This window comes from Acomys minous, assembly GCF_964271855.1.
Source record: "Acomys minous genome assembly, chromosome: 9".
NCBI lineage: Eukaryota > Metazoa > Chordata > Mammalia > Rodentia > Muridae > Acomys > Acomys minous.
In genome coordinates, this window is record NC_140490.1 from 23,930,734 (window position 1) to 23,954,115 (window position 23,382).

A 23,382-nucleotide genomic window follows, 5' to 3' on the forward strand; every position below is an offset into this window, starting at 1 on the left:
GATGACTTGAACACATGAGTGAAATTTTAAACTAACTAGCAAATAAATACAAAGTTAACTCAAAAAATGAAATAAGTTCACAACTTATATTTATGCATTAAGATGCTACGTTTTCACAATAGCTAGAAAAAAATCATTACATACAAATCATTGTTTTATAATATGCTATTTTTTATGAATCGAGCATCTCTGTGATGAACTTAAGTGCCAGTCAAATAAAGATGCTAAGTTTTTAAAAGCAAATAAAAATTGAAAACACCAAAAATATCCTGTCTAAGGACAGCATGTGTGTTTGATGTTTCATGTTAAGCTAGTTATTATGAAAATCATTCAAATTAGGCTATGGTGTGGTTCTTTTGTTCCAGGCAAACTCTCTCGTGTTGAAATGCTAACTGCTTAGGTGATACATTAGAAGGTGAGGCCTTTGTTAATGTGATAGACTATAAGGGCAGAAGATGGCGGTCCATGGAGCGCCTTCATCCATTCTGTTTTGCGGAAGCCTGCTGAAAATGTCTCACCTGTAAACCAGGCAGCAGAACCTTGCCAGACTCTGAACTTGCCAATGGTTTAGATTGGGACTTCCCCACCTCTGGGACTAGTAAGTTTCCACTGATTATTAACTACCCAAGTGCACCATGTCAGGTCTGTGAAGTTCAAATACACCAGGACAGGTTTGGCAACCAGTCTTCTCTGAAGGCAGCAGAAGGAATACTTCAATTGCAACAAAAGATTTGAGTTCCATGGGCTGAGAAATCATCTAATGAAAAGAAGCTGTTCTCCTCACAGAAGGAAATGACCATTTGTAGAGGCCACATGTATTTCACGTGGCGGATGACTGTCTATGATGTTCTCCATAGATGAAATTCTCCAGCTGGCCCAGCAGCTTTGCATAGCTAACATGACCTCATGTTGGGGGTTCATTTGGTTGGCACAGCCTGGCCCTTCCGTTTGCTCCCAGTCTGAGCACTAGGTGTACAACTCCTATTTCCTCTCGGCCTACAGTTCTTTCTTCTGTACAACTCAGGATCAGCTTTACACAAAGCCCAGTTAGGAATATGGTGTCACAAACACTCTTCACATTTGCCACAAGTCACCTTGGTATCACTAGAATAGACCCGCAGTCAACCTTCAGACTCACAAACACTGGAATTAATGGGAACAGATTCCCCAGCACTTTCAAACCACTGGCCAGGCCCCACACACCTACCTTCTGTCTTGCTCCCCATGGGAATTTTACGTGGGTTTTTAGAAATAAGGTCATTGTAGTCACCTGTTCATGTGCAGTTCTGGCACACACACATGCGCACACACATGCATACACACATACACATACACACACATACACACACACACACACACACACGCGCGCGCGCGCACACACACACACACACACACACACACACACACACACACAATTCCCACAGCACGGATTTGGAACTGAGAGCTTGTCAATATTGGGCAAAAGTAGTTGAAGCAAATGTTTGGTCTTTAAAAATGAACTGTCTTACTTCAGAGATGTAATCGTTGAAAACTTTGCTTGCTCTGAATCTGATAATCCCCAAAGACAAAGCAGATGATATACATTAAGTATTCTCAAGGTACTAAAACCAAAACCCCAAAACACAACAAATTTCAAGATTATCTAGGTGTACATGCAATTTTTCTATAGCAAATAACCAAAAACAATATAGTAAGCTCCCAAATTAAAGAACACATAGAGTTACATGCTTTCTTTGGATATCGGCATGCTCAGTTTCTGGGAGGCAAAACTGAAAACTAAAACCATATAATACATTTTGTGGTGACTAAGTGGTACACTCACATCTGAGTTAAATCTCAACTGGCAAATGTTGCATGAGATGATTTGCTTTCTCCGATGAGGAAGAGGAACCCCGAATGTATGGTTTATTACAGCTTTCTGAATAGGATCCATCTGTAAGAAGGAAAAAAAAAACACAAAAGATAGAAATAAAGGTTGTTGGTTTCACTGGATGTGGCTTATTTCATTAAATCTGCAAAGCTCCTGTCTATTGCTTATGTAATAAAGAGTGCTTTTATTCAAAGAAAAGGCATTTCTACTTTCTTGGAAAACAGATAACAAAAAGCTCGAAGCGTGGTATGATAAGAAGATGAAAAATGTTCCCATTAGTGTCTTCACACTAAGTGCTTTTCTCATTTAAGACCAACAATTGCCACAGTTAGATAAAACTCATGTATAATTAAAGGTTTATGGAAACTCAAGGTCTTACCAATGCGAGCAGCCTAACTTAGAAATGTGTTTATATCACTGTCTAAACTTGGGCTTCAAACCATATGATCAACTATGAAAATTAATTATGCACCATTACCCAACTTTATTCTGTGTTTATTATTATTAAGACCCAAAAAGTACAGCAGGCAAATCTAATTCTTCAGGAAAGAACACATAGGAGTACACATTACATCACTTGGTAATCCGTTTTCGACTACCTCCAGCTTTGTGAAAGCCTGGTGGTAACGTATCATCTATAAGCCAGGCAGCAGATCCTTGCCAGACTGAAATTAACAACAGTTTAGACTTGGACATTGTAATCTCTGGAACTAGTAATTTCCTATTGATTTTTAAGTGCACTAGGACAGGTTTATGAAGTTCAAATACACCAGGACAGGTATAGGCACCCATCCTTCTTTCAAAGCAGCAGAAAGAATATTTTAATTGAAACAAAAGATTTGAGTTTCATGAGCTAAGCAATCATCAAATGGAAATGAACTTTTTTCCTTACAGAAGAACGGAAACATCTACATGCCAATCTTCTATAAACTCATATGGGCAGAGCCAAATAGTCCAGGTGAAAGTTCACTCATCTCCATCCCGATTGAGAACAGGATAGGCAACACCAAGCCCAGTGTTAGCAGTCAAACTCTGTTAAATGTAATATCTTCACCAAGCACTGTCCTAGGTGCAAAGCCAATACTCTCAACAGTTATCGTTATATCAAAACTTTGGTCTACACTGTAATTCTTGCATAGGCTTCTTTGGTCACTTGTATCCAGTTTTTAAAGTTGGGATGAGACTTAACTATGATGATTCATAAAAATGACTTAATATCGTTCTGTATGTCTAGCTATAGACAGATGCACTGTAAAGTACGTGAAAGAGGAAACTTAACATGAACTTCACACTTTGATAAACATTGCTGGCATCATTACATGGTCATTTAAATTTTTTCAATGTTATGTACGTGTGCACACAGAGATATACATACACCCATAATGTCTACTGAATATTCTCATATCCAGGAATTCTTTTCTTTATTGTTATTTCTTTTTTCTCACTAGATCACCCAGATGGGCCTTGAAATTCATATATCTCAGGCTGGTTTCAAACTGAATCTTTTAGATCACCTTCCTTCACGCTGGGACTACAGGGGTCCACCATCATATTCTGCTAGAAACACTTTACTAAAAACTTTATCACTTGAGATAGCTTGAAAATGAAGCGTCACGGGAAGAGTGAAGAATGTGTCTAGTAAATGATTCCTAATATTCAGTTTGTTACATATTATTATTTACTAATTCTCTTAGTAAAAAAAAATAGTAAATTTCACATTGTGGATGTCAGTTAGCTGGTTCTATGTATCTGCTGGTACGTAGGAGAAATCTCCGAGTCTCTGACATTGACAACTTCTTGATGGTTTATCTAATCTAGCCTTTAAAATGTGTGTTACAAATGGCACCCAGTGTTTATCAAATATATTCCAAGTGTTACCTCTCAGTTTAGTGTTTAGTCAACAGTTTACAAAAATCAAAAGAATGTATGGGCATGATCAAATTCATCTTCTGCCTTCCTGTAAGTTGAAAATCTCAATGAGAAATGAAGTACTCATTTATACTGGCCAGGGATCCAAAGGCTGAAGTTGGAGGATCAAAGCTTTGAGGCTAGTATGGGCTGCAGAGTAAGACCCTATCTCAAAGAAACAAACCAAAATAAGCTATGTGGCACATTTTCCCAGATCCTGTGTGAAACCTAGGCTGTTCCTGTGATTTTTATGTTCACTTCTGAATATGAATAAATTACAGCATCCCTTCCTTCCGCTTACTTCCCAGTCTTTCTATAAAATATTTAAAAGTCCATTCTTGGGCATTGTTTGCATATAAGACTCATCAATACTAAGTGTGAGTCCTAGAAAAAACTGGTCCACTTTCTGTCACTATGATTTAATTTATTGTGGTCCACATGGAATAGAAAGGCTTGTCCATGCCAAGAAAGTGTTCCTGTCATCAGATTTCCCTAAACTCATAAACGGTGTTGCAAAACTTGAGGTTGTAGCATCTTTTAATGTTCTTACTACTCATCATACGGTCACATATATCCAATTTTCATCCTTTTTATGACTGAGTAGCATTCCTGCAAGTGGCTGCATCGCAATGTGGTTTTGTACTTACCAGAGGACATACATTTGCATGGTTTGTGGCACAGTCTATATTATTCTTCAGTTTTAACAGTTTAAAACCATGAGGCATTCTGACATTCAATTAGAATAATCCCTTTCCTTCATTTGGGACTGCTACATGACAACGTTGAAAGGTGCAGAGGGGTCTGATTCAGAATTTTACTTCATATATACTGTCACGTTTTCACTCCCTCAAGCCCTACTCACTCCTGCTTTCACACAAACAAACAAACAAACAACAGTACACCAAGTTTGAAACCTCCGAGGCCACACAGACAGCTCACTTTGTTTCCTGGAGTTAGTCTTGTGCATTTAAAATGCCATCCCATGCTTCCACAGCACACATGCAGAATTTTACGCGAAAAGCAGAATGAGGCTGCTAGTTCAGAGAACTTGGTTCCTACCAAGTTTTGTTGCAAGTATTCAGTGCATAGAAGACCCAGTTCTCTCAGGGCAGAAATTGAATTCTTCCCATGACCCATTCAGCCTGAATAATTAATGATTAAGGGTCATTACAGTTCTCCTATAATGACACTTTAAAATATAAACACCCTGGATATTTATATCAAAGACGTGCTCTGGAAATACAGAGCACTGGTTTTTATCTCAGAATGGTGAGTAAGGTATTATTTTGGTGTTTCTGTAACATTGGTGAAGTACTGTCTACCGTCAACTCGATTTTTGTGGGAGGTATTTCAGATCCAGACTTTGCATGCAAATGTGACAGTCTCAAAATTCTGTCATCTGAAATGAATGATGCACTGATCATTGTGACTATAAAATCAGATTTCAAAATGCGAAGTGGTATATTCTTGTGCACTTATTTTATTTTCCTATATACTTAAGGGGTGGGAGATATACTTAACTGAATTATATCTTACAGATGGATGTCAAAAAGTATAAGTGACATCAAAAACTCTTATAACTTCAGGAATCTAGACAAACAAAATTACTAAAATCTAACACCTTTAAAGTGAAAATTAATAATAATGTCCTATATACAAATCTATACAAGAAATCATTATAAAAGACAGATTGTAAATAAGAAATATTTATAATGCTAAATATTTAACTAAGTGACATATGGCATGATGTGCACTAAATCCAGAACCTACTTCAGACAGGGGGACTCTCACACACCACTTTATCCATTTTCTTAAAGTTATAAATATGTATCATACTTCCTTACAAAGAAGATAATATACAATTTCATACCATAAATCAGAGCATATCACCAGTTAAATAACCACTTCTTACAGTGTGTGCATATCATCATCAGAGTTCTACAAAATACAAAATAAAGGCAGCCAGCATGGGTATAAGACATAAAAAGGGGGGCTCTTGGTTCAAATAAGCTTTAGAAAATTCAGAATCCCAGCATAGACACTGATAGTACACAGGGGGAAATTAAAATCAAAGAGACATCTACAGTATATGTGTTCAGATGATGACTTTCACAATAGTGTAAACATTCCTTTGTTCTTTTGCTTTTAAATTGTCATGATTTTCCGATGCAAATAGCAGTGTAAGCAGAGAATTTTATTTTGAAAACGTGAGTGAAATATTAAGATTCCATGTAAATAAAGGACTGAGATCAAACATGGTAACACAGAAACCTCATGCACGGAGTCTTGAAACATACCCAAAGGACACAACACAGCACTCAGAGAAAAGGTGAAGGGACTGTAAAATCCATGTGCTATCCAGTGTTGTATACATTTGATTTCTAAGTAGGGATATTTTGAAGGACAGAATTTCAAAATGTATTAACTTGGTCCCAAAGTCAAATGAAAGAGAACAGCCCTCTACCTATTGCTATGCTTTCCTCATCTCTACACCAGAATTACATTTCAAACTCAGCCTATGGCCTTATTTAAAGCCAAATGAGCATATTTTTCTTCATTTCAGACTTAAGACACTTTGTATTTCTACTTAAGGCCCGGGGTTTCAATAGTTTCCCTTGGGCTTTGTGTTAACAGATTTATAGATGAGTTTGTCCCAGGGGGTACAGCCCCACGCTCAGTGCACTGCTCAAGGTCCCATGCCATTTGAGCGTGGGAGAAGTTTAATCCTAAGTCTACATTCTCCTGTGAGGTAGCTCCTCTACCTTGGTTCTATTATTGTTGTGGCTTTTCGATTTTAATCCAAAGAATAAAAGCTTAAACGCCAGAAGTCTGGAAATGTAAAGGCTGTTCCCTTGGCCGATATTTCTGGCAATCACAAGCAACAGCAATTCTACAGGTGACAGTCAAGGACACTTCTTGGGTGCTTCAGGTCAATGAGTGGTATTCTCATCCTAGCTTTCCAAAGACCTGTCTATGTAGTAAGTGCAAAGCCAGCTCCCTCTCAGAAAACTCCTGTGCTCCTTCTCATGCTCTTGGGTACCAAGATCATCTATTTTCCCATGCATCTATATCTATAAATTTGTGTTCTCATAACCCATACCAATAACTGCAGATGTCAAGAGAGTGCAGTACTCACGACTGAGATTTTACTATGAAAATATGAACTAGAATGAAGTCTACGAGCCATGACAATAAGTCTGGCAAGATACGTCTGCTGGTGACATGAATATTACCCAACACCTTCTGATTGGATTTGAAGCCCACATGTATGAACCTCCCCAAAAAATGAAATAAGGATTAAAAAAACCACAGCCTTAGGTTGCAACAGTGTGACCTAAGGACAGGAGCCAGGAGATCCCAGATGCAAACAGTGACCATTAATACCAGAGAATGGAGAAGGGAGCTTCCTCGCTGAGCCACACAGGCTTAGCAGCCCAGAGATGTAACCGGGGCTTCCTGGTGGGGTCACTGGCCATTTCTCCAGCCCCCTTCTGTTGTATAGAGGTCATTTTGACACAAAGCCCCAATCCTGGAGTCACACGGTTGTCTTTCTGGTAGCTAGGATTCACACTGTAGTCTAGTCTAAGGAGTCACTGTTGACATGAAGCGTTCTCTTAGGGAGTTTCCACACTATTAGAAGATGCCACTCAGGAAATAAAGACAAAGACAAGTCAAATTATGACACAGATACACTTCTTTCTTTTGTATCTTTCTTTCATTTTTTTTGGGGGGGTGGATAGAGGCGGTGGTGTAGCCTTGACTGTCCTGGAACTGGCTTTGTAGACTGGGCTAGCCTCAAACTCACAGGGATCCTCCTGCTTCTACCTCCCATGTGCTGGGATTAAAGGAATACACCACCAGAAACATTTTCTTTAACTTAACTTTATACCAAATAATATTTTTTTAACCTAAATTCCATTTTTCTATTCACTAATAGAGTACAATGGACTGCAATTTCCCTAAATGACTGAACCATGATTCTTTAACCTGTCTCTATTTTCAGATATACAGTGATTCTCTATTTCAAATGGCTCTATAGTGGTCATCTGTATGCATGTGTTACTTTCCAAGATTCACAGTGTCTGATATCAAGGAACCACTGTAAAGTTACATTTTATCCTCTTCTTCTAGTGACAAAAACTAAAATCCACAAAGGATGGAGAGAAAGAGGATATGAAGCAGCTCATCACATCGCAGATGTAGGGTCTCCGCAATACACAATGCTAAACATAACCGTTCCCGTTTGTCCGTTAGTTCACTTGTTAATTGTTAATGCAGTGCACACTGGCCTCTACCTGCTGACACCCCTGCTTCCGCCTTTAGAGTAATGGCTGGGGTACAGGCATCTGCACACACCTGGCATTGTTAGTTCTCCTATTCACACTTCCCACAGCTCGGTTTCTAGATCTCCAATTGGAGTGATCAGAAGCTAGAGACTGGCTAAATGATTCTACTAAGGGCTTAAAGAACCCAGTGTTTGGCCAGATATAGAGAAACAAAACGAAACAAAAAAGTAAAACCAACTCATTAACTAGCTGCTTTTGCCAGTATTTTTCAGCAATGAGAGTAGGTTACCTACACTCCTCCAACAGTAGGAAACTCAGATGAAGACTAACTGGTGATCCAGAGAATCCCGGAGAGAGAGAATGAATTCGGCCATGTGAAGGTTCAAATTAAAGATGAAAGAAATAATGACAGATAACAAAAAGCAGGCATTTGAACTGGAGATGGACTGTCCTTTAGAACCCATGTATCACAACAGATGATGTCCTCAGGGTCTGAGTGGAACCTTTGATTTATTCCTCTCCCTGTCTTTAAAAAAGAGATACATTTTATTTTTTAGTTGTATCGTATGTGTGTGTGTACATGAGTTTGGTACCCATGGATACCAGAAAAGAGCATCAGATCCAATGAAGCTGAAGTTATAGCCAGTTATGAGCTGCCTGGCATGGAAAGCAAATTAAGGTCCTTTGCAAGATCAGCGGACACTTTGTCAAAAGGGCATTTGAGCCTCGTCCTTACCCCAGGTTGAGTTACAGGTGGTTCTGAATTGTCCAACATTGACACTGAGAACCAAACTTGAGTGCTCTGGTCAAACAACAAGAGTGCTTTAGCAACTAAGTCATCTCTCCGGCATCCCCAATAGCATCTCAAATTAAAGATAATCCTTTTCCTTCGGACACTAAAGTTTGTTTACTTACCTTTTCATTACTGGATAATATCTCTCTTTTCTTTTAATATTGCTTATGCCATTTTCATCCTGTCTATTTCCCATCTCTGTTATACTTTTCATAGTATTCTGCCTTTATTTTAGGCATCAGTTTATATTGCATTATTTTCCTTTTTTTTGATTTTGTCAGGTTGTTTTTTAACTCATATTTTCATTTTTATTCTCTTTATATTCATCTAATTTTACTTTCAAATTTTCTTATTGTTGAAAATTCTTTTGGTATTTTTCTGCTTAAGAAATATTTAATGATTCCTTGTCATTTTCCTATTCCCCAATACCATGATTCTCTACACCTCTTACTTGGTCTCATGTTTTTCCATTTCTTGATCTTTTCCCCTTATAACCAATTCACTTCCTATTTCTAATTTTATCCTAAACAATGCTTAGTTTACTTATTTTCTGGTTCATGGATATTGGTGATGTATTAGCGATCCTTAATCAATTTTGACTCTGTCTCTATATCCTAATATTTTATGTCATTGCTAGTTTAATCCTTTTCTCCTCTCTGGATGGTTCTAGGGACTAATCTTTTAAGAGAATGCTGCTCTTATATTGATGGTTGTGAGCCTAGCCTTTAACGGCTGAGCCATCTCTCCAGCCCAGGTGGTGCACGCCTTTAATCCCAGCACTTGGGAGGCAGAGGCCTGTGGATTGCTGTGAGTTCGAGGCCAGGATGGTCTACAAAGTGAGTCCAGGGCAGCCAAGCAGCCAAGGCTACACAGAGAAACCCTGTCTTGAAAAAAAAAAAAAGAGTATGGTGCTCAGTGACATAAACAAACGGGAGAACAGAGACACACAATGCATCCCATAAACAGGGGAACAGTGAAAAGCAGGGCAGCAGGGCTCCTCCAAAACATTATAATCCTTCAACAACTGAACTCAAAGATACTGAAAGCTGTAAGACACCAGATGGAGATTTCAAGAGTTTCTTAGTGAAAATAATCAGTGACTTTAAAAAGATACAATCAAGCAATTGAATTCTACCCATGATGCGGGGAGATAGTAACGTGATGGAGGAAGTCAGCAGAAAGGAGGGGAAATTTAAAAAGAAAGAAAGAAAGAAAAAAGAAAGAAAGAAAGAAAGAAAGAGAAACAAAAAAATTTTAAACTTTATGAAACAAGTTAAAAAAACATGGTTAAAAGATTGATCATTGAGATGTAATATGAATAAATTAATAAAATAAAATTTAAAAAAGATTTGATCAGGGAGAAGAAAGAATGTCAGAGAAGGACAATGAATATGAGGAAACACTAGACTCACATCAGTACAAAAAAAGAGTAAAAGATCAGGACCATAGCATAGAGAAACACTGGGAAACTATCAAGAAATCAAACCACAGAAAAAAAGGAACTGGTTTATAAAAGTAGAAGCATAAAATGTCTAACTAATGAGATGATAACAATAAAAATTCTAGGAGAAAGAAATGAGTTTCCAAACAAAAAGTCCATATAGGACCCCAAATATATATGACCAGAGAAATCTATCATGATATACTGTGAAATAATATGAAAAGTTATACAATACAATTATCAACTCATATAGAGGCAAACTCATGGGATCATCAGAGCTTTCATCAGCAACATAAAAGCCAGCCAAGCATGGATGATACATTTCGAACCCTGAATGCAAACAACAGGCAAAACAAGATTGATATAGGCAGCAAAAGAACCTTACAAAATTCAAATGGAGCATTACCAGACAAGTCCAGCCTTGGGATGTTCATGACCACCAAGCTGCACTACAAAAAGTACAGAGAAACAATACTATATTCAGAGGAGGATGAATGACCACTGCAATCATGAGAAAACATAAAAAGGCAATTCGTGACAGAAATAGATGGAAAAAGGTACAAAGAAATCTATCATATCCAACACACTAAGCCTGCAAACCCCTACTATGAACAGGGGAGGAAAAAACCTGAAAAGATAGTTAATCTAACCAACCAGAACAAGCACAGAAATGAGTAAGTGTTTCTCAATAATAACTTTAGATGTAAATAATAACTCAGATCATCAATAAAGAAACCCAGAAAAGAGAGCTGGGTCAAAATATTGTATTCAGTTTGCTTTGCCTCCAAGAAACACTGTACTCTAACAGACACCCACAGACTCAGAGCCAAAGAAGGAGATTAACCTATAAAGAGGATGGAAGTTTTAAAAAAAATCTGACATAGCTATTCTAATATCCAATAAAGCAGATCTCAAACCAGAAATTAGTCAGAAATAGTAAAAACATCAGTACCTACTGAAAAAAAGAAAGGTCTCACAGAGAAGATAAAATAACTGCAAAGACACATCCCTGTAAGTAGGGGCTTCAATTTCACAAAACACTGTAATCAGCATAAACGGTCTATCTAGTCCTAGTACAGTAATGCTGGAGATGCCAATACCCACTCTCATGTTTAGATAGGAAATCTGACCTAAAATCAACAAAGATGAGCTGGTAAAATAGATAAAGGTAGATAAAGGTGTTTTCCATGAAGCTGACCTGAATTCAGTCCCTGGGGCCTATATGGCTGTGGAAAAGAGCAGACTGTCATAAGTTGGCCTTTGAGCTCCCCATGTGTGTCATGACACTAGCATATGCATAATGACACGTGTGCGTGCGTGCACACACACACGTAATAATTTAAAAAATTAACAAAGTTAAATAGTCAAATGGACTTAACAGATACCTGTAGAATATTCTTTCCAAAAGAAATGGAGTGCACGTTCTTTACATCACTCCAGTGAAAAGTCTATAAAGTAGAGGACATTTAAGACCACAAAATAAATTATAAGGAATATTCCTTCTCATAAAACCAAAAATTTTCACAATTTATCAGATCTTGGGAAAAAAACTAGAAATCAATAGCAAGAAAAACGCACATACTACTCAGCTATGTGGAGAATGAGCAGTATGTTACTGGATGACTACTTAGCCACTGAAGAAGCCAGAGAGGAAAGTTTGACCTTCCTTGAATCAAATGAAAATAAAATCAAACTTATCAGTCCTTTGGAATATATCTAAATTAGCTCAACAAAGAAAATTTATAGCAGTGAATAATCACATCAAAACATTTAAAGATTGCAAATAAACAAGCAGTGTTGCATCTCAAGATCTTAGCAAAACAAAAATAAAACAAACCCAATTCAACTATCGAAAATAAAAATCAGGATAGAAGTTAGTATAACGGAGCTTAAAGAACAATATTTGGCGGGGTAGTGGTGGTGTATGCCCTGCACTTGGGAGGCAAAGGCAAGAGGATCTTTGAGTTGAAGGGCAGCTTGGTGTAGACTGAGTTCCAGGACAGACAAATCCCTAAACTAAGAGAGAAGAAAGATCCAAATCAACAAAATAAGATATGAAAAAAGGAAGCACTACTATAGATCCTACCGAAATCCATCTGACCACCATCACAGAACATCGTGAAACCTGTAATGTATATAAAAATCTGGAAGAACTGGAATCAGATGCTATGACTTACTAAAAATTTTTTAAAAGGTATGTTACCAGATACATAGCAAGCAACATAATTAAAATAATAAAAAAAAAGCCTCCCAGGCAAATAAGGCGCAGGGTCATACAGGTTCACTTATGAGTTCTATCCAATCATTAAGCATGAGCTAACACCTGTACTCTTAAAAATGTTCCACAAAATAGAAAAGGAATACATAGTAGCAAAATTCTTTAATAAAGCCAGTATTACCCTAATAGCAAAAGAAGATAAAGATAAAACAACACACAAAAAAAGAGAACTACAGATCATTTTTCCTGATGACCTCTGTTCTCAATGAACCCAAAGTTTGCAATAAAATCCATGAAGGAAAGGTATATGCTTACTGGCTTGGTTCTCTGTACCTTCTTCAGCTTGCTATCTTACACAACTCAGGACTTACTGCCCAGGGATGACACCTCCCATAATGGGCTGGGTCCTCCAATATCTAGCACTAATTAAGAAATGTTTCCCAATCTGAGCCCAGGGGTCCTGCTCAAACTATGGCACCAGCCAAGGACAATACATGCAGTAAACTTCGAACCCCTACCCAAATCTACCCAATGGACAAGACACTCTTCACAGTTGAGTGGAGAGTGGAGTCTGACTTTCACACAAACTGTGGTGCCCCATATTTGACCATGTCCCCTGAATGGGGAGGCCTGGTGGCACTCAGGAAGGATAGCAAAGGAAGGAAGAGACTTGATACCCTATGAGCATATACAGGGGGAAGAGGTCTCCCTCAGTCAGAGTTAGGGGAAGGGAGTAAGGAGAAAATGGGAGGGAGGAATAGGAGGATACAAGGGATGGGATAACAATTGAGATGTAATATGAATAAATTAATAAAATATATTCTTTAAAAAAGAAATTCTTTCCATATGCTTGTTCAAAGGCCAATCTTATAATGGAATTTTCTAGGTAGTGGTTCCTTCTGCTCAAATATATCTAGTTTATGTCAGGTTAACAAAAATCAACAACCATACATGTTAAAAATCACAAGGAGTTCTTAAAGAATTTTGCTAGAGGAGGGCTACATTGGACTCAGGATAGGAGCAAAATTGCCAGCTCAGAACTGCCTTTCTCCTAAAGTCTCAGGACTTGTAATCAGTACCTTCTTTAACATCTTCACTTCAGCTGAATGAAAAGATTCTTATCAATTATAATTATGGACTTCTTTCAAAATCTTACCTTTATTTAAAATGGCATGATATCTTGTGATTTAATAATTTTAGAATGCACAGTGCCAATGTGTAAAGATAAGGACCAACTGATTAATTGAAGAATCTATGAATAATTTAGCTATGTCTGCAAGAACAAGGAGCATTCATCAAATAGTGAGCAATCTTGTGAAGATAATTTGTAAAACATACTTAAAGAGCACGAAGAAAGAACTAAGTAAGTGAGGGCTCTACCATAATTATGGATAGAGAGATTCAATATAATGAAGTGTTGTATTTTCTCCACATTGAACTGAGTCAGTGTGACATGAAAGAAAGAAAGAAAGAAAGGAAGGAAGGAAGGAAGGAAGAAAAAACAATGATGGCTCTAAAATTTTCACAGGAGTAAAGAGGATCGAGCATAGATAAGCTTCTATTTTAAAAATGAGAACGTGAACAGCCCACGCACTATTGGTTAACAAGCTTTATTATAAAGATATAGATCTATCGAGATTATTAATATTCACTGCAAGAAGGAGAAATAGACTCGGAAAACAGCTGAAGTCAATCTACTGTGCACAGGAAATATGGCCATTCAGATCTCTACTCAGTAGCTATTACTGAACATTGACGATGGGCTAGGATTTTTGGATAAACAGAGGGAAATTTCCTTCTTAGAAGCAAGATATGGTACCACGTAGCTGAATTTATAGATTCAGGATGGGGAGGTAGGAGCACCCTGAGTTGGAACAACCTGAGCTACATAGTGAGGTCTATTTAAAAATGATGACAGTAATAGCCACACATACCTCCACTCTCATTATGCGCATGTGTTATTACTTAAAATAGACACATCACTGTCGTCCAAGTCAGAAAAAAATGAATTGTTCACGTATAAAAATCATTGCAATTGGGTTTGTGTCACATGCTACATGGACTTAGATGGAAATGGAAAAACAATTTCAGAAGGCAGTATTTCAGTGTCTTAAATTTAAGAAAACACTATAAATATTTTAATTATTAATAGTGTTTGCATTATGGGGATTGAAGCCAAGGTCTGTGCATGGTAGGCTATTGCACTACCAAGGAGGAACCTTCTAGAATTTGTAAAATTTTGGTATATTTCACAGATGCTCAGGGTGGTCTTGAACTTGCCTCCATCTCCAAGGGAAATATTTTTTAATCAATTAAAGAAAAGCTTAATTTTAAATGAAATTTATGCTGCAAAGAGAAGAAATAAGTAGCAAATCTGACAAATAGTTATTATCTATCATATACAATGACCTCCAGTAATTTAGTGACAAATAATTTGTGGTTGTTTGAATAAAAAATGGCCCCATTGGCTCATTGGTTTTAATACTTGGTCACCAGGGAGCAATACTGTTTAAAAAGGATTAGGAGGTGTGGCCTTCTTGGCGGATGTGTGTCTCTGCAGGTGTACTTTGAAGTAAAAAAAAAATTCTTATATTTTTGTCTGTGAGCTTAGCCTTTAATGGCAGAGTGACTTCTCAGGTAACAAACTGTCTCCGTCATCTTCTCGTTTAGGAAGCTGTTAACCTGCACTCACTGTCTACTCAGGTAATTAATGTTATTCCTTCTCAAGTTTCTGATGGGGTTGAAGACCAGATAGTTTAGTTTTATAATTAATCTCAGTTGTCTAGGGGTTAAGATGTTTTTAGGTCTAGATAGATGTTTTAAGTTGCTAATGATGAGATATGACATATATTGATTTACATTCAGAATTTTAGATGCACCAAGATAGGAAAGATGTTTTCTCTAAGGCTACCAAATACACATAGCCCAAACACTGAGAATGTAACATTTATATGATTCCTGATTGCATCATGGTTCTTCTTCCTGTAGGTAGTTTATTGTATATGTATGTAATAATATAAATGTATATGTAAAAAATTAATAAAAAAAAGAATTGACCATCAAATGGAAAAAAAAAAGTCTAGCCTCAAGTCTCTCTCTTCCTGCTACCTGAGGATCTGGATGTAGAATTCTCACATATTTCTCCAGCAACCGTGTCTGCCTATGTGCAACCATGCTCCCCACCATGATGGTAATGGACTAAAACTCTGAAACCGTAAGCAAGCACTTATTTTTATTTTTATAAGAGTTGAAGTAGTCATAGTGTCTCTTCACAGCAATAGATCACTGAATGCAACAGAACTATAATCGAATAAACAGACAGATCACAAGGAAGGAGGGGTTTATGCTAAGAAAAACAAGAGAACTGCATCTGTCATGTTAGTAGCTAGGAAAACAATTACATATTCAAAACTACATTTGGACTTCATTGTTCAATAGATTGCCACGTTTTAAAAATACACAGCAGTACTGAATGCTGATGAAGGTGTGGGAAAATGTTGATGCCTTGTACATCTAGGGAGAGGATGTAAAGTCTAGGCTCCTTCTCATAACTTCTATAGAAGGTAAGAACCTAACACCATGAAAGCCAGTGAGTGATTCTGTTCCTAACTAACAGGCTGGCGAGCCTGTCTCTACAGCTATGTGCAATACAATTATGTACAAAGCATGCAGTAGTGTTAATAGAAGCTCTCTTTGCAAATAGCAAGGATCTAGACATCCCTCTGAGTTAGCACAGGTTTGCTATCTATTCATGCAGTAGATCAGCTATGCAGCATGACGAGCAAGGAAGTGCAGATACTGTTTCCATGGGGATGAATCTCAGACAGCACCACTGAGTGGAAAGACAGCCACTCTATATATGCATGTATAATGTGATATTTCCACAACGAAAATCGGTACATAATCTGTTATTCCAAGTAATATTCAGGTACTTTTTGTCTATATATTTTTTATTCATTCTCTGAAAATTACATACATGTATAAAAAGAATTTTAATCGCATTCACTCCCACTCCCTCTAACTCCCCTGAGGGCCCCTGCAGCTTGCCTTCCTCTCAATTCTTTATCCTCTCATTTTTTTTTATAGCAAGTTAGTTCTGCCCATACATCCATTGATGTGGAGCCATAGTCTGGATAATGTGGAAACTAATAGTGTCCATCACACAAATAAAAGTGATTCTCCCTGCCCCAGAAGCCGCCATGAACTATCAATGGCCTTTCAGTTGGAGTAGAGACTCAGTAGCACTTCTTGTTTCCTGCTAGAAGTTTTCAATGGACCGACTTTGTGTGGGTACCACAGCTGCTGTGGATTCATATATGTGCAATTTTTGCATCATGTGCATAAGACATCATTTGGGCTCTCCTTCCCATCCTCTAGCTCTTATATTCTTTTTTCCCCTCCATGATATACCCTGAGCCGGGTTGGGTGGTTGATATAGGTGTCTCAAGGCACTTTCTAACATAAGAAAAAATTAAGACGATGAATGGGGCTCATTCCTCTTATATCTGTGTTGCTTTCTTGGAAATTGGGTCTCTTGTTCTCTAGGCTAGCCTCAGTTTACTTTGTAGTCAGGTTTGTGTAAAACTCCTAATCCTCCAGTTCTGCTTCCACAGTGCTGGGATGACAGGTGTGCTGGTCTAACATTAGGCATGTTATCCCTCAAGCACAACCAGTTGACCTGGCACCATCAAGTGTTACATATGCTTGTGGTGGTAATTGGGCTATGGGAAAAAACAGCAACTATCGATAACGCTTAACCTACCATTGCAATCAATAGGCACTTAACTATAGTTAAAGGCAGAGAAGCACTATTCTCTGATTGAAGTACATTCCTATCTCAGCTGTCCCTCATACTTTACAAGCTGCACTTCACTGTTGACCCATCGTTTCCCTCCGCATTGGCAGCTGAAATGTGGGAGGGCGCAAGCCCAGTTTTCTGATTACTTGTCAATTATGTTTTATAATAAAAAAATAAACAGTGCCCCTGTCTGTTATTATTTTAATCCCAACATGGCTTCTGAAAAATCTCAAGAGAAATGGAAGCCCAAAATATACATTACAGATGAGGGAAGAAAATCAGTGGTATGTGGACAGGTGACTATTTTGATTGGGGGAGGATTGTCTAGGTACTCTACTTAATTTGTAAGGGATTTGTGCAAGTTTTCAAAGACTATAATCTGAAATAACATTATATGGGCTGTCACATGTGGTATGTATCAAGGATTGTGTCATGAGGTAAAAATAGCACAACTGAAAAAAAGTCTGTCTTTTAAACAACAACACATTTTAAGTTAAAACTGAGAATTGCTAAAAACAAAACAAAACAAAAAACAGCCAACCAAACCACAAGAAAAAATCCAAACCACTTGCTGATGATGAGTCGAAACTGTAAAACATTTATGGAGAGGGTGTAGAGATTGTAAGGGGGAAAATGTGGAGAATAAGGATGTTCATTTTAAATTTCATGACCTGGTAATAGGTTACAGCCCTCATGGTGAAAACAACTCCAATTGCCATTTTTACTAGAGGTATTGATGATGAATACAAGGTTACTGATGAACTGGCTTCCCTTTGACCATTAAAGGACACAACTAAATAAAGAGATTTGTACAAAGCATTAAAAAGATGCTAAGGTGACTTCCTCTGTAAACTGTCACTCATGATGCTCCAGTAGCATTAGGTAAAAGCTTGACTAACTTAGGGTCAGTCAAATATCATTACGTAGTGGTACTTCAGAAAGTTATGCACAGAGGAATATAAAATGGTCAATGCCAGATAAATTGTCATCAAGACTGAACTTCATAGGGGCCAATGAATTAAACCACCACCAATGCCAGGAACTCCTCAAAGGTAGTGATGATGCTAATGATGGTGACATCATTTCCTTTTTGGAAATAAGATGGCCAAGGCAAAGCCCTAATGCTAAAAAGATTTTATGGTTTATAACATGTGCTGAAGTCATTTGTGGTACCTAAACAAAATTTGTGCCAGAGTGTGATGATAAAAACTGGCTTAATAAAGGAAGAGGAGGGGAAAAAAAAGAGCAGCAAGAGGAAGAAGGGGAGGTGGAGGAGGAAGAAGAGAAAAGAAAAGAAAAAAATTGGCTTACAGGTTTTGCATTTTTAGTCAATTTAGATATCCACTTAAATATTTCAACATGAGCCTTCAAGGTGAAATCAGACTGAGAAATGCAATGTTTCAAATCACATTACAAATGACGTGACACCATAGCAGGCTCAAAGTAAATCAATAAAGCAACAATTTTACCCATTCTGATACTCTGGTAAAATGCAGTCTTCTAAACAGTGAAAATCATGCAGTCTCATTTTTATGTAATACAAAAAAATACAAAAATAGATCTCAAGACTTCCAGGAAAATAATATTTTGATACATCAGTGACTCCCATTTTCAGTCATCATAACTATGCTAACCTGGAACTGTTCAGGAATGCAGAGAACTCTGATTTGAAATTCAGCTAAAAGAAAAAAATTCTGATTATGTCTCTTTACTAGGATCTTCTGAGTCCTACCTGCTCAGAAGGAAGTATCTCTCACCTCACAACCATGCAGGATAGGGCTGTCTGGTGTGCACACACATATGTGAGCAACGATTTTCAAGAATGAAGCATTATGAATAAAGCCAGAACCAGAATATTTGATGAATGCCTTGAGACTTTACTGAGGATCTCAATGGTATCTAGGCAAAATAACATTGCTGCCTCAGTTTCTCAAATACAAAGTCAAATAGCCCAATAACTTCTTTTGTTTTTATAAAAATTTAATTTTATTACTTAGATACATTGATGTTTCCCATTAATACTCACAAATAGGTTTTAAAATCTTTAAAGATTCTCCAAATGAGCACTGACATAGTAGGATTATTGTGAGGTTTTGTTGTTCTTGTATTTTTTTTTTGTCTCTTTTCCCCAGCTTTCATTAGTCTTTGTTTAATGTGTGTACCAAGATAATTATTCTTCATCTAATGGGGTCCAGAGTACCCAAAGTGTTATGCAACCTTGTTTTAAAACTTCTTGCCCAAGTTTTTAAGGATAAATGCATAGTGTTTGTATAATATTAGGCTTTATAATTGCATGCAAATATATATTAGTAAACATTATATATTTTATCTAAGAAGCCAAAGAGTTTACAAAATAATATGTTTATAATGAAACTCTATGTATATCAAAAATACTAAACCATTGATGTTGCTTTCATCTTTATCTATGCCTTAATTTTTATGCTAAATAATTACTGAAAACTACTCAGATTACCAATAGCTTAAGATAATTAAAATTAACCAAGTGGAAAAAGTGATTACCCCTTTACTTTTTTCTCTTCCTATTTGGTGATGAGGATAGAAATAAGAAGCACAATAGAGCCACGATGGTGAGCGACTCACCTGGATATAAAGTCTGCCTGTGCCTAACCAAGGAGAAACCCAAATGAAGCTAATCCTCTTAATCTCATCTTCAGCACATTTTAAAAATATAATTCTAAACATCTATACAATATTTTAATAACGTACACTAGACATGGCATCTCAGAAAATATGTCTGAAAAAAAAATTCCAAGAAGTTGCTCTTGATCTGTTTTGAATCACCAAGAATCTGTTTATATCTCTTGCTAGTGATGCTTTGCTTCAGTAAAGAAAGGGATTTTAATTTTCTTACCCAAGGAAAAAGAAATGCGACATAATTCATTCTTCTGTTAATCCCTCTTGAGTGAGAAAAAATAATCACTGAAAGGTTATTAGCTTGTCAGAGAAAATACCTTTCTAAAATCATTTTTCTCATGAAGTTTTCTTTAATGTATTGATTACCTGATTGAATATCATAATAAGTAGTAACTTTAGAAGCCAGCCATACTGAATCTAATGTGAACATAAATTAACTTACGACAAGTCCTAATTGCCTGCTATGTTGTCCTCATATAAAGACACAGATGATAGCTTCAATGTTAACCTACACTACAGTCACATCCTGACCTTGATTTATCAGGAACTGCCCACCTTCAGGACCCTGTCTTTTTCTCATCCCATTTCATTCCATTTCTCTCTGTCGGGATGTTCATTCAGAGCTTCCCTTGTGTTTTTAATTCCTTCATCACATCCCTCCCAGAAACCAGTATCTTTTTTTTTGACTGCTCCACTATCCTCCTATCACATTTCTTATTAGACGTTTCTATCCTAAATTAACCAAATGTGGGGATTTTCATCTTGTTTGATTGATATTGATATTGATATTCCGCTGTTGCTAAAGCCTGATGCTCTTCAAATAGTGACTCCAGTTGCGAATTGGTAAAGTAGCTATCCCTTTAAATGTGATTATTTATAAAGGAGCTAAGAGTTACAGCATAAGTATTTAGCAGGATTCAGTAAGGTTATATTTGTCAAGAAGTTAATTATTATAGTTTCTGGCACATAACATGCTCTTGTAATTATCACTTGTAATTATTAATAGTTTTCTTGACTTATCCAAGCAAATGAAATCACTATGTAGACACCCTATGGTTTCTACTCGTTTTGAAGAACCATGTTTGTTAAGTTTATTCATTTATTTGTAAGTGAGTGTCTGTGTGTGGGCAGAGGGGGAGCTGGGGATCAAACTCTGGTCCTCAGGGTTGGCAGCAAGCACCTTCACCAGCTGAACCATATCACGTGCCCTAGTTTCTACTTTTATTATTGCTCTATAGATTTTCTTACAAGATTCTGGTCACACTGTAAAGATACTATTCCTCACTTCATTCACTTATTCAAATCCACTGACCTCTTACTTAATATGGTTCAGTGTTCTCATTAAAACATACATATGTTAAAATTATAAACAAACCCTGAGAAACAAAGTTAACTATGGCTTCAGTTGTCAGTGAATCAATGGCCATTGTATTATTCCCTTCTGGGTTTCTCCTTTTTAACATTTTTATGTTTTCTCAGAGAACACCTTCCTCAGTAATCTTGTCCTCCTAGCAACAAATGCTGATTGTCTTAGTGTAATTATTGGCTCTTTGTGTAAGAAAAATTAAAAGAATATACTTATAGAAAAACTTTTGTTGGCTAAAATTCCTGTTACCGTATGTCTTAAATATGAACGAACGGTGACTTCTGTTTTAAGATTCAAATCCCAGCAACAGGTAACTTTGAGGATAAAACCTATCCCATTTTTTTCTCGTAAGTCAAAAGGAGTTAGAATCTGTCAATCAAAGCCCAAAGCTTCCACCAGGGAAAGCATTCTAGAATATGAAGCGATACGTTGATCTAAAGCAAATAGAAGATGGATCTCCAAGGCAGGACCTTTTCTCAGTGTGCTCTATTTTCTGCCCTGACAAAAGGGCAGCCAGAGCAGAGAGAGCCCACACAGCCAGCCTTCTGTGACTTGACCCTTGCATGACCTCAGTGTGACCCTGTGCACATACAACCATAAGAGATAATAGCTAGTCGGCAAGTGCCCTTCTCCTGCTACTTCAAGGATTTCTTCCATTGTCTCGTCTTTTCTGGCACTATCAACCAGTCCTATTCAATTCAGTTCACTTGTTTGAAGAGGAGCCACTTCAAACAGTAGAGCAGTAGTAGTGAGGTATGAGAACGGTAAATCTCCATCCTTTTCTGCCTCTTCTTGCTTCACTAACTCTACTTTAAAATGTCTCAGTCTTTCATTCTATCACCTTACTTCCAAGACAAGTCTTGTCTTTCATTTTTAAATTTCACACATCACCTTAAATCAGTCCAAACCAGAACCCATGCATCCAAAGAAACCTCCGAAATGTAAATGTCTCCATCGTTTCTGAACAAAGTTCTGTAATTAGCATGTTTCTTCCATTAGGAGAGCTGAATAGGAGAAATATGAAGAAAGTAGATGCAATGTTCCAGGGTCTTTGGTCTGTCTTGCTTTTATTATCTTTAGTAAATCATTCTAAGTACAACTCTACCCTAATGCAAGCATGACCATACCTGTGTTCACACACAGGAGTATGTATTATATGCAATGCACTTCAAACATTTGTAAAGGTCTTCAATCTCTTTAAAATTACTTTGACAATTTGGAAAAATACTGCCTAAGATAATAAAAATGTAATGAGGCCATAAATGAGAGAACCAAAAGCACAATAGTTCTAGAAACAGAGAGAAGGACAGGCAAGTCTTTAAAATGAGAAAAGTGTCAGGCCTGAGCAGGGGCAGGGATAAGTTTTCCTGCCTGGTTTCTGTTGGGGTGAAGACCACACTGCCTGGCGTTCACTGTCTACCCCTGTTTTCGTAAGTGGGGTTGAATCTTCAGCAGACTGAACATGAAATAAAATTGGTGTGCCTGCATTTATGCAACAGCCAAGGAGCTTTCTGTGGTCCTGATGATGCAGAGCACTGGGAATCCTAAGAAACAGCCCTAGTCAGGAGGCCTTCTGAAGAATAAGGCCTGTTCATCAGCACAATGCTCAGACTTGTTCTTTTCACAGGGAGAGCCACCCAGTTTCCTATGCAATGCTTCATACCGGAGCCACTAAGGTCATTGAGTTAGTCACATTTGCTCTGGTTCTCTGGACTTCTTTGCTTGAAAAGATACAATGACAGGAACAGAGTAGAGTTGGCTAATGATGAAGTCTATGTGCTTCTAATTGAAAACTGTTCTACGCTAGACCTGGCTTCCAGATGCACACTATAAACAAAGATTACACTGTACAGATTGATTTTCCATGATAAGCTCAAATATGAGAGGAGGAAGGGGGGGGACAGGGAAAGAGAGAAGGAAGAGAAAGAGGAGGAGGAAATAGACAAGGACTAGGAAAGGAGTCAGGCACTGGAGACTGATGCCCACACAGGTGTCTGGCCTGAAGCTACCAGCGTTAGCACTGATGAAAGAGAAGCACACTCCCACT

General features: G+C 37.4%; 1 protein-coding gene across 7 annotated transcripts in view; it reads right to left on the bottom strand.

Moving 5' to 3' along the window:
• The window catches only part of ZNF385D (zinc finger protein 385D), an 897,446-nt gene that overhangs the window by 142,508 nt on the left and 731,556 nt on the right, over positions 1-23,382 (bottom strand). For all 7 annotated transcript variants that reach the window (XM_084794479.1, XM_084794483.1, XM_084794480.1 and 4 more), the window contains one exon: positions 1,823-1,933. In XM_084794479.1, the coding sequence (XP_084650605.1) occupies positions 1,823-1,933 (111 nt within the window). The remainder of the gene's footprint in view (positions 1-1,822; positions 1,934-23,382) is intronic.